This window comes from Dromiciops gliroides, chromosome 2 (genome assembly GCF_019393635.1).
Source record: "Dromiciops gliroides isolate mDroGli1 chromosome 2, mDroGli1.pri, whole genome shotgun sequence".
Lineage (NCBI taxonomy): Eukaryota > Metazoa > Chordata > Mammalia > Microbiotheria > Microbiotheriidae > Dromiciops > Dromiciops gliroides.
The window spans coordinates 661,785,592-661,799,687 of record NC_057862.1 but is presented as its reverse complement, the minus strand read 5'-3'; the positions used below and the strand labels follow the sequence as shown (position 1 = coordinate 661,799,687).

General features: G+C 46.0%; 1 gene segment (V, D, J or C); it reads right to left on the bottom strand.

The window, feature by feature from the left end:
* Window positions 1-10,002: 10,002 nt before the first annotated feature.
* On the bottom strand, window positions 10,003-10,700 carry LOC122739537. The segment is given in 2 exon segments: window positions 10,003-10,334; window positions 10,652-10,700. Coding segments are annotated over 2 exon segments (381 nt in total).
* Between the last annotated feature and the right edge of the window lie 3,396 nt (window positions 10,701-14,096).

The following is a 14,096-nucleotide window of genomic DNA, read 5'->3' as shown; positions in this document are numbered from 1 at the left end:
TCCCAGCAGATCATCCCCCACTATTGCTGTTATTTTTTATACAGTACATTTCAGTCGGCTTCAGCTTATGTAGGTCTCTCCAGGTTTTCCCCATAGCATCCTGTTCATCACAACCTCTATATCAACCTTAAGCTTGACAGAGAATCTTCTTCACAAAAGCCCAGCGAAGTAGGTACCATACATTTTGCCATTAAAATCAATCATCATAACTATTTCCCTCCATCCCACTCCCTTCCCATGACATTTACTCTATCTTCTTTTTACCTATTCCTCCTCAGAGGTGCCTTACTTCTGAATATCCTCTCCCTCACTCTGCACTCCCTTTTTTTCACCCTTCCTTCCTTGTCCTCTTCCCCTCCTATTTTCCTGCAGGGTTAAATAGATTGCTCCTCCCAATTGGGTATGAAAGCTATTCCCTCCATGAGCCCACTCCAGTAAGAACAAGGTCCCTGAGCTAATTCTGTGTTCTAAATTTTTCTTCCTCCCTCCCTCCTCAACCCTCCCTATAAGATCAAGCAATTCAATATGTCATAATGGTTCAGTAATGCAGGACATCGTCATCCTCCTTGAAAGTGTTTTGCTTTTTACTGCTCTCTCCCCCAATCTGCCCTTTCCTCCTTCCCTTCTCCCCCCCCCCTTTTCTCCCTCCCTCCAGGGAAAAAGTATTTTACTATACCTACTTGAGTATGTATGTCAGTCCTTCTTTGGGCCAGTTCTGATGATATTAAGGTTCACTCACTCCCCAACTCCTTCCCCCTATTCTACTCTCCTCCATAAGCTTTCTTCTTGTTTCCTTCATGTGAAATCCCTCTCCCCAGACCATCTCTCCCCTTCTCCCTCCCCCAGTTTATTCCTCCTACACCTCAACCCTATTTTAATGATGTCATCATGGATTAGCTAGGTGGCACAGTGGACAAAGCACCAGCCCTGGACACAGGAGGCCCCCCAAAGCTCAAATCCAGCCCCAAACATAAGACACCCCTCCCCGTCTGCCCCACAAAGAACAAAACATAAATGCTTTACAGGTATCATCCCTTCATATTCAGTTCAGCCCTGTCTTCTATGAATTTCTTGTGAAGAATTTTTGTTTTGTTTTGTTTTGATTTTTGGTGAGGCAACTGGGGCCAAGCGACCTGCCCAGGGTCACACAGCTATCAATTGTCAAGTGTCTAAGGTCACACCCGAACTTGGGTTCTCCTGAGTCCAGGGCCGGTGCTCCATCCACTGCACCACCCAGCTGGCCCTGAATTTCTTACTGAGATAGTTCTTATGATTTCAAAGTATTATCTTCCCATGTAGGAATGTAAACAGTTTGATCTTTTTTTTTTTTTTTAGTGAGGCAGTTGGGGTTAAGTGACTTACCCAGGGTCACACAGCTAGTAAGTGTTAAGTGTCTGAGAACAGATTTGAAATCAGGTACTCCTGACTCCAGGGCCAGTGCTCTATCCACTGCGCCACCTAGCTGCCCTGTTTGATCTTTTAATATCCCTCATAAAGTCTTTTTCCTGTTTACCTTTTTATGCTTCCCAGGATCTTGTATGTGAAAGTCAAATTTTCTATTCAGTTCAGGTCTTTTCATCACAAATGCTTGAAAGACCTCTTTCTCATTGAAATCCCATTTTTGCCTCTGAAAAGTTATACTCAATTTTGCTGGGTACGTGATTTTTGGCTGAAGTCCCAGTTCCTTTGCCCTCTGGAATATCATATTCCATGCCCTTTGGTCCTTTAATGTAGAAGCTGCTAGATCTTGCTTTATCCTTATTGGAGCTCCACAGTATTTGAATTCCTTTTTTCTAGCTGCTTGCAGTATTTTCTCCTTGACCTGGGAGTTCTGGAATTTGGCTATAATATTCCTGGAGGTTTTCCTTTTGGGATCTCTTTCAGGAGGTGATCGATGGATTCTTTCAATTTCTATTTTAGCTTCTGCTTCTAGAATATCAGGGCAATTTTCCCTCACAATCTCTTGGAGGATGGTGTCTAAGCTTTTGTTTTGGTCATGGTTTTCAGGTAGTCCAATGATTTTCAAATTATCTCTCCTAGATTTATTTTCTAGGTCAGCTGTTTTTCCAAGGAGATATTTCACACTGCCCTCTATTTTTTCATTCAATTGGATTTGCTTTATTGTGTCTTGGTTTCTCATAAGGTCACTAGCTTCAATTTGTTCAATCCTAATTCTTAGGCAGTTATTTTCATCAGACAATTTTTAATCTCCTTTTCCATTTGGTTTTTCAAACTGTTGACTTTTTTCTCATGACTCTCCTTCATCGCTCTCATTTCCCTTTCCATTCTTTCCTCCTTTTCTCTACATCTTCTTTCTATCTCTCCTACTTTCTCTCCAAAGTCCCTTTTGAGAGCTTCCACAACCTGAGATCAGTTCACATTTTTCTTGGAAGCTTTGGATGTTGGAGCTTTGACCCTGATATTATCTTCTTCTTCTGAGGTTGTACTGTGGTCTACCTTATCCCCAAAGAAGTTTTCGATGGTCTTCTGCTTTCTCTGCCTGCTCATCCAGGCTTACTATTTCTTGGCTTTTAACTTCTTCTTTAAGTGTGGCTCTGCTTCCAGGACACACTGTTCAAGCTACAACGTGACCTGGGGGATGGTTGCGCTTCTTCTCAGTCTGCCTGGCCTCCCTTTCATTTGATTTTAAACTCTCCACTGTGGGGTTGGGGGGGGGGGGGGCGGGTCTGCTTCTCGGCTCCACTCCTGTTCTCAGCTTCAGAGGGTCCCAGGTGTTTTGGGTTGAGGGGGGGCAGGCTTTAATCTCACCTGGCCTGTTCTCAGGTCCGGAGATAACCTCAGGTCTATTTACTAAGAAACCATCCAGCAAAGCTTTCTGTGGTGTGGTTCTCAGCTTCAGAGGAGACTGCTCCCCTGCTCCCCTCCCCCACCTGGGTCTCCCGCCACTCAGGATTTCTTCCTGGTTGCCTGCTGGGGTGGGACAGTCGAATCCTTCCCCCCCCCCCAATCCACTGGGACCCCTGCACTTACCCACCCCAGGCCAGCCGTTCACGACCGAGGGCTCGGTTCCAGAAGACGCTGGTGCTGCAGCCGATTCAGAGGCACTGGGGCAAATTCCTTTGGTGGGTGTCTGCTCTGTCGGCCCGATTGTGGGGTTAGGCTTTATTCGTGGCCCAGCACGGCCCCATGAAATCTATCTATAGCTGGAGAAAACTCTCAGCCCGTATTTTTGTGTGTTTTCTGCCCCAAGGGTTCTTTTATTGTTATTTTGGGGGTTATTGTATCAGGAGCCCCGTGAGCTTAATGTCTTTCCTCTGCCATCTTGGCTCCGCCCCCATTGCACCTCTTTAGAAGTGGGAAGTAAACTGATCTTTTCCAGTCCACTGACCAATGCTGGGTTTCCTAAATTCGCTGGCATATTGAATACAACACATTCACAGCATCAACTTGTAGGATTTTAAATATCTCAGCTGGATTTCTATCATCTCCACTAGTCTTATTCTCACCATTGCTTCCTAGGAACCACTTGACTTCATTCTCCAGGATGTCTGACTCTAGATCTGTAGCCACACTATTGTAGTTGTCAGTGATGTTAAGACCTTTCCTGTATCATTCTTTTGTGTATTCTTACTACTTCTTCCTAATCTTTTGCTTCTATTAAGTACCTAGAATTTGGGGCTTTTATTATGCCCATTTTTGTATGAAACATTCCCTTGATATCTCTAATTTTCTTGAAGAGATCACTTGTCTTTTCCATCCTGTTGTTTTTGTCTAATTCTTTCCATTGCTCATTTAAGAAAATCTTCTCTCTCCTTCCTATTCTCCAGAATTCTGCATTCATTTGGATATGTTGTTCCCTTTCTCCTTTCCCTTTTGCTTGCCTTCTTTCCTCAGCTATTTGCAAAGCCTAACCAGAAGCCATCTTGCTTTTTTCTCCTCATTTACCTGCAATGCTATTTGCTGCTTCCCCCTGTTCAGTATTGTGAATATCTGCCTGTAGTTCTCTGGACACTCTATTTCCCAGATCTAATCCCTTAAATCTACTTGTCACTTCCACTTCATATTCACAAGGGCAGTTATTTCAATCATATCCATATGGCCTGCTGGTTTCCCCTCTTTCTTCTATTCTGAATTTTGTGATAAGAAGCCGGTGATCTGAGCCACAGTCAGCTTTAGGTCTTCATTTAACTGGATGCACAGCATACAGTCAATATAATTTCTATACTGGCCATCAGGCGGTCTATGTGTAGAATCATTTTGGGGGTTGTTAAAAAGGGGTTGAGGGGCAGCTAGGTGGCACAGTGGACAGAGCACTGGCTCTGGATTCAGAAGGACCTGAGTTCAAATCCTGCCTCAGACACTTAACACTTACTAGCTGTGTGGTCCTGGGCAAGTCACTTAACCGCAATTGCCTCCAAAGAAAAGGGGGGTTGAGGAGCAGCTAGGTGGCACAGTGGGTAAAGCACCAGCCCTGGATTCTGAAGGACCTGAGTTCAAATCTGGCCTCAGATACTTAACACTTACTAGCTATGGGACCCTTGGCAAGTCATTTAACCCCAATTGCCTCACCAAAAAGGTTGCTATGACAGTGAGTTTACCTAGCTAAACTCTATTAGTCTCTACACTGCTTCATTTCATACACAAAGCCCCAAATTTCCTGTTATTCCAATTATCTCTGCCTGTGCTAGGCCAGTCAAACTACTGCCATTCCTTTGATAATCAAGTCCCCCACACACACACACAACAGAGACACCTGAGGATGCTGAAGCAATTGAGCATAGCCTTGCTTCCAGCCTGTATCCTCAGCTCCTTTGACATGAACTCATCCATTTTGGCCTTGCCCAGTCTGGCCTGTCCCATGGCCATCCTTTTCCCTGTAAGCAGGTCCTGTGATTAGAAATCCACAGGACAATGTGTATTCCATCTACACAAGGCTCTGGGTCCCTTTCAGGGTTTTTTACTTAATAGGCCCTTTAGGAGAACAAATACAACTGGGACCCCTGCATGATGGGAATTAGGTAGATTTAAAAGGAGAAGACTAAAGGACAAATGTCTGTCCTCTAGAAGGGGCCTGGGCTTCCTATCTTCCAGATAGGACAGATTGGGGCAGAATACTAAGTGTTCACTGCCCAGGGCTCAGAGAACTAGCAGGATGAGTTTATTATATTAAAAGGGAGGGATGGGGTAAAGACCCCCATTGAGAGCTAATGAGAATCTCCCCAGAGGGGATGAATACCTTGGGGGTTGAATAGTGAGAGAATGGGTGGCAAAAGAACTGAGGGGGTGGTTTGGGTCTCTGGATGTCACTGGATAGCTGTACAGCCTACGTACTGATATAGGGAGAGGGAATTGAAACCACATAGCCATAATTGGCAGATTATCCAAGGTTAGCTTCTAATGGAAAGACACCATACATTGAGGCTTCAAGCATACTGCCCTCCCAACACTCAATGAAGTTCTTACACTTCTGTCTTCATCCTCCCCAACCTTGTGCTAATAGTATCCTGTGAATGAGAGGGAAGGATGGGCAAACTCCTTGCTGTGGATCTGGAGCTCTGAGGGAGATGAACAAGGGACAGATAAGGGATGGCAGGGATCCAGATTTTCCAGAAAATTCTATCTTCAAAGTGAGGAGGGAACGAGGAAATGGGGCCTGCAGAGCCACACTGCAAGCCATGTGCTGCCCCCCACCTCAGTGTAGGACTGAAGAAGACCATTCCAGGGGCAGTCTGGCCCCTCCCCAGGATTCCTTCAGATCCTTCCCCTAAATGGTCCCAGATGAGCTGCACCTGAGCATCCTCTAGGTGGGCTCTGAGGTATTGGGGAGCAGGTGCTCAGGAAGGGGACCAGCTTCCCTGATGATCCTGCTCAGGGAATGAGGCTTGTGATCCTGCCAGGAGTGGGCAGGTTGGGGAAAGTTTCTTGTCTTCCTTCCTCCCACTCTCCATCACTTAATACCCCAGGGCATACTGGGACAAATTGTTCCATTCCTTAGACTGAATTAGGGCCAGTTTTCCCTAGGGCTTATTGGCTCTTTTACCTCTGGGACTCTGGAGGAAGCAGCAGCTGCCCTGGGTTACAAGGCTTCCCAGCCTGGGCAGGTTTATAATAAGGGACTGGAGCTCTGGGGGAGGGTAGTCAGAATAATCTCGACAGTAGGAATGTGCAACATATTCAGGGTCTACACTGCTGACTGTGAGAGGATCATCTGCCCCAGACACATTGACAGTAACAATGGCAGAGAGGGACCCCAGAGTGCAGGGGGAATTCCAAGAGATCAGGAGCTTGAGAGACTGTCCAGGTGGTTGTTGGTGCCAGGCTGGGTCACTGAGGCCATCCCTGGGTAAGAGGTTCTCACTGGCCCTGCACCTGATGGTGACCCTCTCTCCAGGAGTCACAGACAGGGGGGCTGGAGACTGGGTCAGCACATTGTCTGCACAGGATTCTCCATGTGGAGAAATGACAGAAAAGTAAATGAAGTTAATTTCTGTGCAGAATCATATCATGGAAATTTATTTTGATTTGGGGACCCTACTTTTGGGCTGAGATTAGAAAGCCTTAGGCCCTCAGGGTCTCTTCTGTGTGGGAGGGGCTGGTGCCCCTTCCCCTCTGCTTCAGCTGAGCCAAAAAGCCCCGTGAGCTGTACAAGACGCCAGGTCAGACAGTTGCGGGGAAAAAGCCCCCAGTTCCCTCCACCCTGAGTGGAGGTATCCAAGAGATCCTGGGCTTGTCCAGGCTGGTTTCTGGTGTAGCACGTGAGACTTGAGCGCACCCCTCACCCCACCAGCCGCAGCCCTGGCTGGTGGATTAGTTTGGTCTGTGGGGGCACAGGAAGCACCGAGATTTGAGTCAAGAGAAGAAAAGGTATATATAGTCATGGGAGAAGACTAAAGGGGGGCTGAGAAGAGGACTGGAGGCTCGCTGAAAGATTAGAGGCACAGCAGATGAAAAGGAGGCAGAAAAGAGGTCAAGAGGTGGCTGACGAGATTAGAAAGGTTGGAGATAGAGAGACAGGAGCACTGAGGAGCTGAAGATTAGAGATGGGGCTACAAGGACGCAGGAGAAGGCTAAAGGACTAGGAGCAGAGAAAAGAGAGGCCAAAGGGCAGACTGACGGAGCAGACAGACAGAAGGTCAGTGAGAGAGAAACACAGGGGTTCAGCGGTGGCAGTAAGGAGAGGAAAGTTAGAAGCAGGGGGATTTACAAAGTGAAAGGGGCTCAAAGTTAGAATAAAGGACCTGAGTGCCCTAAGGCAAGAGGCGGCTAAAGCCCTTATTGTATTAAAGAAGTTCCAAAGAGACGCAGTGGAAAGAGAAGTGCCACAACCCAGTCAGGTTGTACATTTTATTTCCCTGTATTCTTAATTTTAAATAGTATCTCATAAATAAACTCTGCTTTGATTATTTAGTTAAGAGGCGTCTTAATCTTTGCTTATCAATTTTGGAAGTGGAGCAGTGTGGTGGAACTTTATAAACGGCCCACATTAAATTAATAGCAGTCAGACATCCAAAGAGTCAACAGTCCCCAGATTAGTCCTCCAGTCAGCTTTAGCCCCCCAAATTAGGCTTAGTCATTCCAAATATTTTCACAGTACACAGGTACACATACAGAGAATACAGGACAGGATTTGGTTTCCTTACTGTGGGCATTATGCCTATGTCTGGAATGTTAATCCCCATAGATATAAAGATCATTCACACACACACACACACACACACACACACACACACACACACACACACACACTCACTCACACTCATAGTCAAACACATTTTTATTGAAGGAAGCTTCTTTGTTCTGTAAAGCAGTATCAGCCTTTGGGGTGTCTAGATCTAAATGAAGAGGTACTGGGAACAGGGAGTGGAGGCTGACCTGATGAGAATCAGTTTGGCTACTAGAGCCTAAGCATCTATGCCATTTCAGCACTGCTCTGGAGGCCCTGTTTACTCTTTCCCTTCTCATTTTGAGCATGGAGTTTTCTGGAAAATCTAGAATCCTGCCATTCCTTAGGTGTCATTTGTTCATCTCCCTCTTGAACCTCAGAGCCATCAGGGTTAGGATTCCTACTTCCCAGTTCTTCCTTCTTCCTTATTAGTTAATTTAGAAAATTCATTCATTTTTTTCTAAAACAATAGATAATAGGGAAGCCTTCTCCCTCCCCCCAACCCAGGCCCAACAGAGAAAATATCTATGTTTCAAATGATAGATTCAGGCACACAGGGTCTCTGGTCATTTAACAGGAGCCTATGTCTGACAATAAAACTCCCCTACCTAGTGCCCAGAATATGGAAGGTGTTTAATAAATGTTTGTTGACCAACTGATTGAATAAACTTCAAGAGGATAAAATACAAGCCAGTCTATCCTTTAAATCCTTTACCACCTAGCGCAGCTTCCCTTTCCAGATTCATTACAAAATCCACTCCTTCATTTATTCTACAATCCAAACGAAACAGCTGTCTTGCTCTCTATCACAAATGACATTGTATCTCTGCTCCCCAGGCCTTTGCCCAGGCTGTGCCTCATTCCTGAAATGCCCTCCCCCACACCAGACTCTGAGAATCCCCAGCATTCTTCAAAGCTGGGTTCAAGTACCTCCTCTTCTAGGATATCAGATGTCCCTGGCTGCCCGTGTCTCACTTTCCAAATCAACTGAAATTGCCTTTGCCTAGACTTTACTGGGCCTCAACTCTATGGCCTTTCTTTCATGCAAGAAAATCCATGTAAATATATTCAATGTAAGCAACTGGGTGCATGAGTGTGAAGGACGGACACTGATAACTTTGTGAAAAGAGGGAACCAAGACACCATTGAGGTGGAACTAGGAGCTGAGCCCTCCCCTCTTCTTTTCACTGACAAAGATTGACTAGAGAGCCCTTGAGTAGTACTGAAAATATCGGTGCGTCCTTGGTATTAAAGGGATTGGACAGAGCTTTGGGCCTTCATACCACCAAGAGATCCCTTGGGGCAGAAAATAGAGTCAGAGACACTTAGCAAAGATGCCCAGTGAAAGGGTGTGACCCTGCCACCTACTCTCTTAAGAACTTCCCCAATGCCTGATGGGGGGGGGTACACTCAGACAGACACAGGGGCACACATTGGCCTTAGTCAGCCAATAGGGACATGATCCTCCCAGATGCAGGAAATGATGAGTCCCAGACTAGGGGCAGTGTTGGGGTAGGGGGGCATTCACCTTGGCTCTTGGACTGGCCCGGGTCACCAGAAACCCAGCCCTGTGAGACCAGTGTGTCCAGAGCTGGAGAAAAAGGAATCTAGCCTATATTATGACAGCCATGTGGTGCAGTGGATGGACCTCGGGGCCTAGGATAAAAAAGACTCATGTTCCCCAGTTCAAATCTTACCTTAGACACTAGTTATGTGACCTTGGGCAAGTCACTTAACCCTGCTGGTCTTAGTTTCCTCATCTGTAAAATGAGCTGGAGAAGGAAATGGCAAACCACTCCAGGATCTTTGCCAAGGAAACCCAAGTGTGGTCACTATGTGTCAGATGTCACTGAACCACAGCAAAAATAACATGGAAAAAATTATTGCTGTAACGAACTGAAGCAGGCACCCCTCAACATCAACTTATGTTCCCAACAAGAGAAATTCTTCATGTCAAGGCAAAGATATTAAGAGAACTCAATGGTCCAGCTAGGTGGAGCAGTGGATAAAGCACTGGCCCTGGATTCAGGAGGACCTGAGTTCAAATCCAGCCTCAGACACTTGACAATTATTAGCTTTGTGACCCTGGGCAAGTCACTTAACCCCAATTGCCTCACCAAAAGAGAGGGGGGGGCAGAAAACTCAAAATGTCAGCATTTCCCCTCTGCATTACCCCATTTGTTTCCCAAGGGGCTGTGCTGCCTCCCCTCTGCCTTGAGGACAGGGCATGTGATTGACAAGGGGAACTGTGGGGCCAGAAAGGGGAAGCCCTTGGAGATGTGAGCTCAGAGAGCAAGGGCTGCTCTGCCCTAGGGACCAGAGAGGAAGTAGCTGCCACTCTGAACTGAATCCCTTGAACAGCCTGGGGAGGTTTGTATTCAGAGCTGAAGCACTGTGGGAGGCCAGTCTTTACTCGGCTGACAGTAATAATCTCCAGCATCTTCAGGCTCCAAGCTGCTGATGGTGAGAGTGAAATCTGTCCCAGAACCACTGCCACTGAACTGGGCAGGCAATCCAGATGCCAGGCTGTTAGCATAGGAGATCAGGAGCCTGGGGGCTTGTCCAGGTTTCTGCTTGTACCAATGAAGTTGGCTAATACCAATACTATCTGTTACATTCTGACAGGCCTTGCAGCTGATGGTGACTCTCTCTCCTGGAGATCCAGACAAGGAGGCTGGAGACTGGGTCAGCACAATGTCTCCTTGGGAATCTAGGAAACCAACAAAATGAGAGCAAGACAGAAATGGGTGAATGTCCAAGTCAAAGGGTTTAGACAAGACAACTATGGGGAGACCCTGAAACCCAATTCATTGACAAGTAGATGTATTTGCTGTCAATATAGGACATAAACCATCTTTCCCACAGACCTCACAATGTTTGTAATCTGGAGCCTGCTCAGGCTCCTCAGCCCCCATCTGCCTGGGTTGCACCTAAGCTTCCGCACCCTCTGGATCCAGGGGTCATCAGGTCTTTAATCCCTGAAAACCTGTGCCCTCCTCACCCCTTCCTTGCCCTGCTGGGTCTTACCCTGAGCCCAGAGCACCAGCAGCCAGAGGAGCTGCCATGTGGAGACCATCCTGGCCTTCAGACACCTGCAGAGAGAGAGCACTCAGAGCCCTGAGGGGGCAGCAAGGAGGGAGGAAGCTTTTCTACCCTGAGCAGGGCTCCCTGCAGGCCCCTGGGGCTCCATATGCAAAAGAGCCCCAGGTCTGCTCTGAGCCTCCTCTCAGGACCCTGTGAGTCACATTGATTCACCCTGGCTGAGTCTGACTCTGGGGGAGGGGTCTCCCTCCTCTCTGTCCTCAGTGTGTGACCTCAGGAGCAAAGACAGGCTCCTGTTTAGTATCTGATGTGGGAATGGTTGGAGCTGGTTGTGGATGAATGAGGGGAGACTTCTCTCTGTGCCCCAGGACTGGATCCCCCATAAGCAGGAGAGAGCTCCCAGCCCTGGGGAGGGGGCAGAGATGGCAGGAGCTCACAGCTTGTAGGCTTTGGAGGTGCCTCACCTGCCTCTGCTCATGCACCTGGCCCTCTACCACCTTCTGCTGGAGAAGGTGTGAATTCAAGGAGGCTGAGAGAAGGGACTGGCTGACACTGAACAGATCTTAGCTTGGGCTCTTGGGTAGAACCCAATAGAGCCTCATTCCTAGGGGAAAGTGTTTGTCAGTCACTAGATGAGATTACTGTAGTTGTTCTGAGCACTGTGGAGGAAAAGGTTATGTCCACACTTGTCCCCATTTTCCCAATCCAGACCCACACTAAAGGCGAGGACCCAAACTATGATTCATCCCATAGCCTGGCTGTGAGTGTTCCTAGATATGTGGATCTTGGTGAATCTGTGCCCACTGTGAGAGGCTATGGAGGCAGAGACAGACTGGGACCAGGTCAGAGACAGACACAAGGGGACTGGAAATAGTCATTCACTTCTGGCTAATCATGTCTGTCCTTTAGGATTGCAAGAGCACCCTGTTTGATCAATCAACAGTGAATACATATGTGCAAATCACTCTTGCTTTTTGAAAATATTTTGTGTTTTTAAAAATTTTATTAAAATAATTTTAACCTTCTTTCCTTTTTAATTTTGCATTCCAAATTTCCTGCTTCCCTTTCCTTTGTCCCGCATTGATAATTCAAGCAATTTGAAATACGTTAAACATTTGCATTCAGGAAAACATTTTTCCTAGTTAGTCATGCTGTGAAAGAAGACATTGGAAGAAAGGAAGGAAAGAAGAATAAAAAAGTAGACTTTGATCTGCATTCAGACACCTTCATTTGAACAAGCACTTATTAAGGTATGGAAAAAACTGAATGTTAAGTGCTGGGGAAAGAAATGGAAATGTAGGGGCAGCTAGGTGGCACAGTAAAAAGAGCACCAGCCCTGGATTCAGGGGTACCTGAGTTCAAATCGGGCCTCAGACACTTAACAGGTACTAGCTGTGTGACCCTGGGCAAGTCATTTTACCCCAATTGCCTCAACAAAAAAAGAAAGAAAGAAAGAAAGAAATGGAAAAGTAGAAATTGTCCAGGTTGCAAAGGTGTTCATATAATGGATAATGCAAAATAATAATTAATAATAATAACTATTATTATTCTCTAGCTAGCCTTTATTGACTGCCCTTAAGTTTAGGACAAAACACAAAGTCCCCCACCTGGCCTCTCACATTCTCCACGGTGTGGCTCCCCCCCTACTTCCCAGGCTCATGTCATATTCTTCAATATGAATTCAGACTCCATAGTTCTTTTCCTGGGTGTAAAAACCATTTTCCATCATGAGTCTTTGAATTGTCTCAGGTCACTGCATTCCTGGGAAGAGCTAAGTCCATCAGAGTTGGTCACTGCACAATGTTTCTGATACTGTGTACAATGTTTTCCTTGTTTTGCTCACTCCACGAGGCATCAGTTCATAGATGTCTTTTTCAGGTTTTTCTGAAGTCCACCTGCTCATCATCTCTTATAGCACAATAGTATTATATTACATTCATATACTTTAGCTTATTCAGCCATTCCCCAATTGATGGGCAATCCCTCAATTTCCAATTCTTTGCTACCACAAAAAGAGCTGCTACAAACATTTTTGTACAGGTGAGTTCTTTTCCTTTTTTAATGATTTCTTTGGGATACAGGCCTAGTAGTGATATTGCTGAATCAAAAGATAAGAATCATTTTTTTTTATTTGATATGTTTGTTAACTTATGACTATTCCTCCTGATGGGATGGGTACCCTGCCTTTTGGGGAATGGTAGATTAGGAGCCAGAGAACTGGTGTCCTGGGTCATCAGGCAAGAGTTGAGGAGTCAGAAAAGACAGTTCTGCCTGAGGTGGGTTAGGAGGACTAGGATCCAGGAAAGTGTAGGGTTGAAGACGCATTACTGATGTCATATGATAAAGCCAGTCCAGGGCCCACCTTCAAGTTCTCCAGGGGAAGAGGATTTAGAATGACCAGTAGATTGAACTAGAATCGGGACCTGAATATTCATCTGTCTTTTAATCTGTTTTTCTAAAGCTGCTTCTTTTCTCCCTCACTCAGGCTGGATTCTTGGTGTGAAGGTGTTGGCTACAGATAATCAAGTTAGATCTACCCTCCTTTCATACATGTGAAATACAACAAAAAATGAAATAAAACTGAAATAGAAAGACAACTAAAGTTGTCTTTAGAAGCTAAAGCTAGACCTTAGAGTCAGAGAGTTGAGTTTCTATGACCAGAGAAAAAAGTGATTGGAACTCAGAAGAAACTTTAAGACCCTTCCCCATCAGTGATCTGTACTCAGCAGTTATTGTAATATTTTGGAGGCTCTTTCAGGGCCCATGCTGGGAGGCTGAGGCCATCCCAGGGTACAGGATATACCAGAACGTGCCCAAGTCATTAACAAGCAATGAAGGAATTCCTCACATTTAGCCCAGTTTGCTTGATCTGATAAAATGGAGTCTCAGGACTCTAACCTGGGGGCTAGTATAAGGCAGGTTCACAATACATGCTTTTAAATTGCATGAAACTCATTACAATCTTGTTGCAACCATCCCTTTTTCAACAGATGTCCTAGACAAAAAAAAAAAAAAAGTCCAACTTTTATTCATTGCCACCCTTATTCCAAGTAAAACTCCATTGCCACTAAATGCTGTGAACCATCCATGGAGCTTTTATTGTTTGGGGAGGAGAGGGGCAATGAGGGTTAAGTGACTTGCCCAGGGTCACACAGCTAGTAAATGTCAAGCTTCTGAGGTCAGATTTGAATTCGGGTCTTCGTGAATCCAGGGTGGGTGCTTTATCCACTGCACCACCCTCCATGGAACTTTTGCTAATAGGATTCACTCTTGGGTTGTGCAGCACAGGGCGGGGCGGTGGGGGGGGGGCTCCAACTGTGGGCTCAGGGATTCCAACAGTCCACCAAAGGCTGCAGGAGAATCCAGCTATGGGAAGAGGGGGCTGACTAGTGTGTGACTATAAGAAGAGCAATGGTGCCCTCTGCTGATC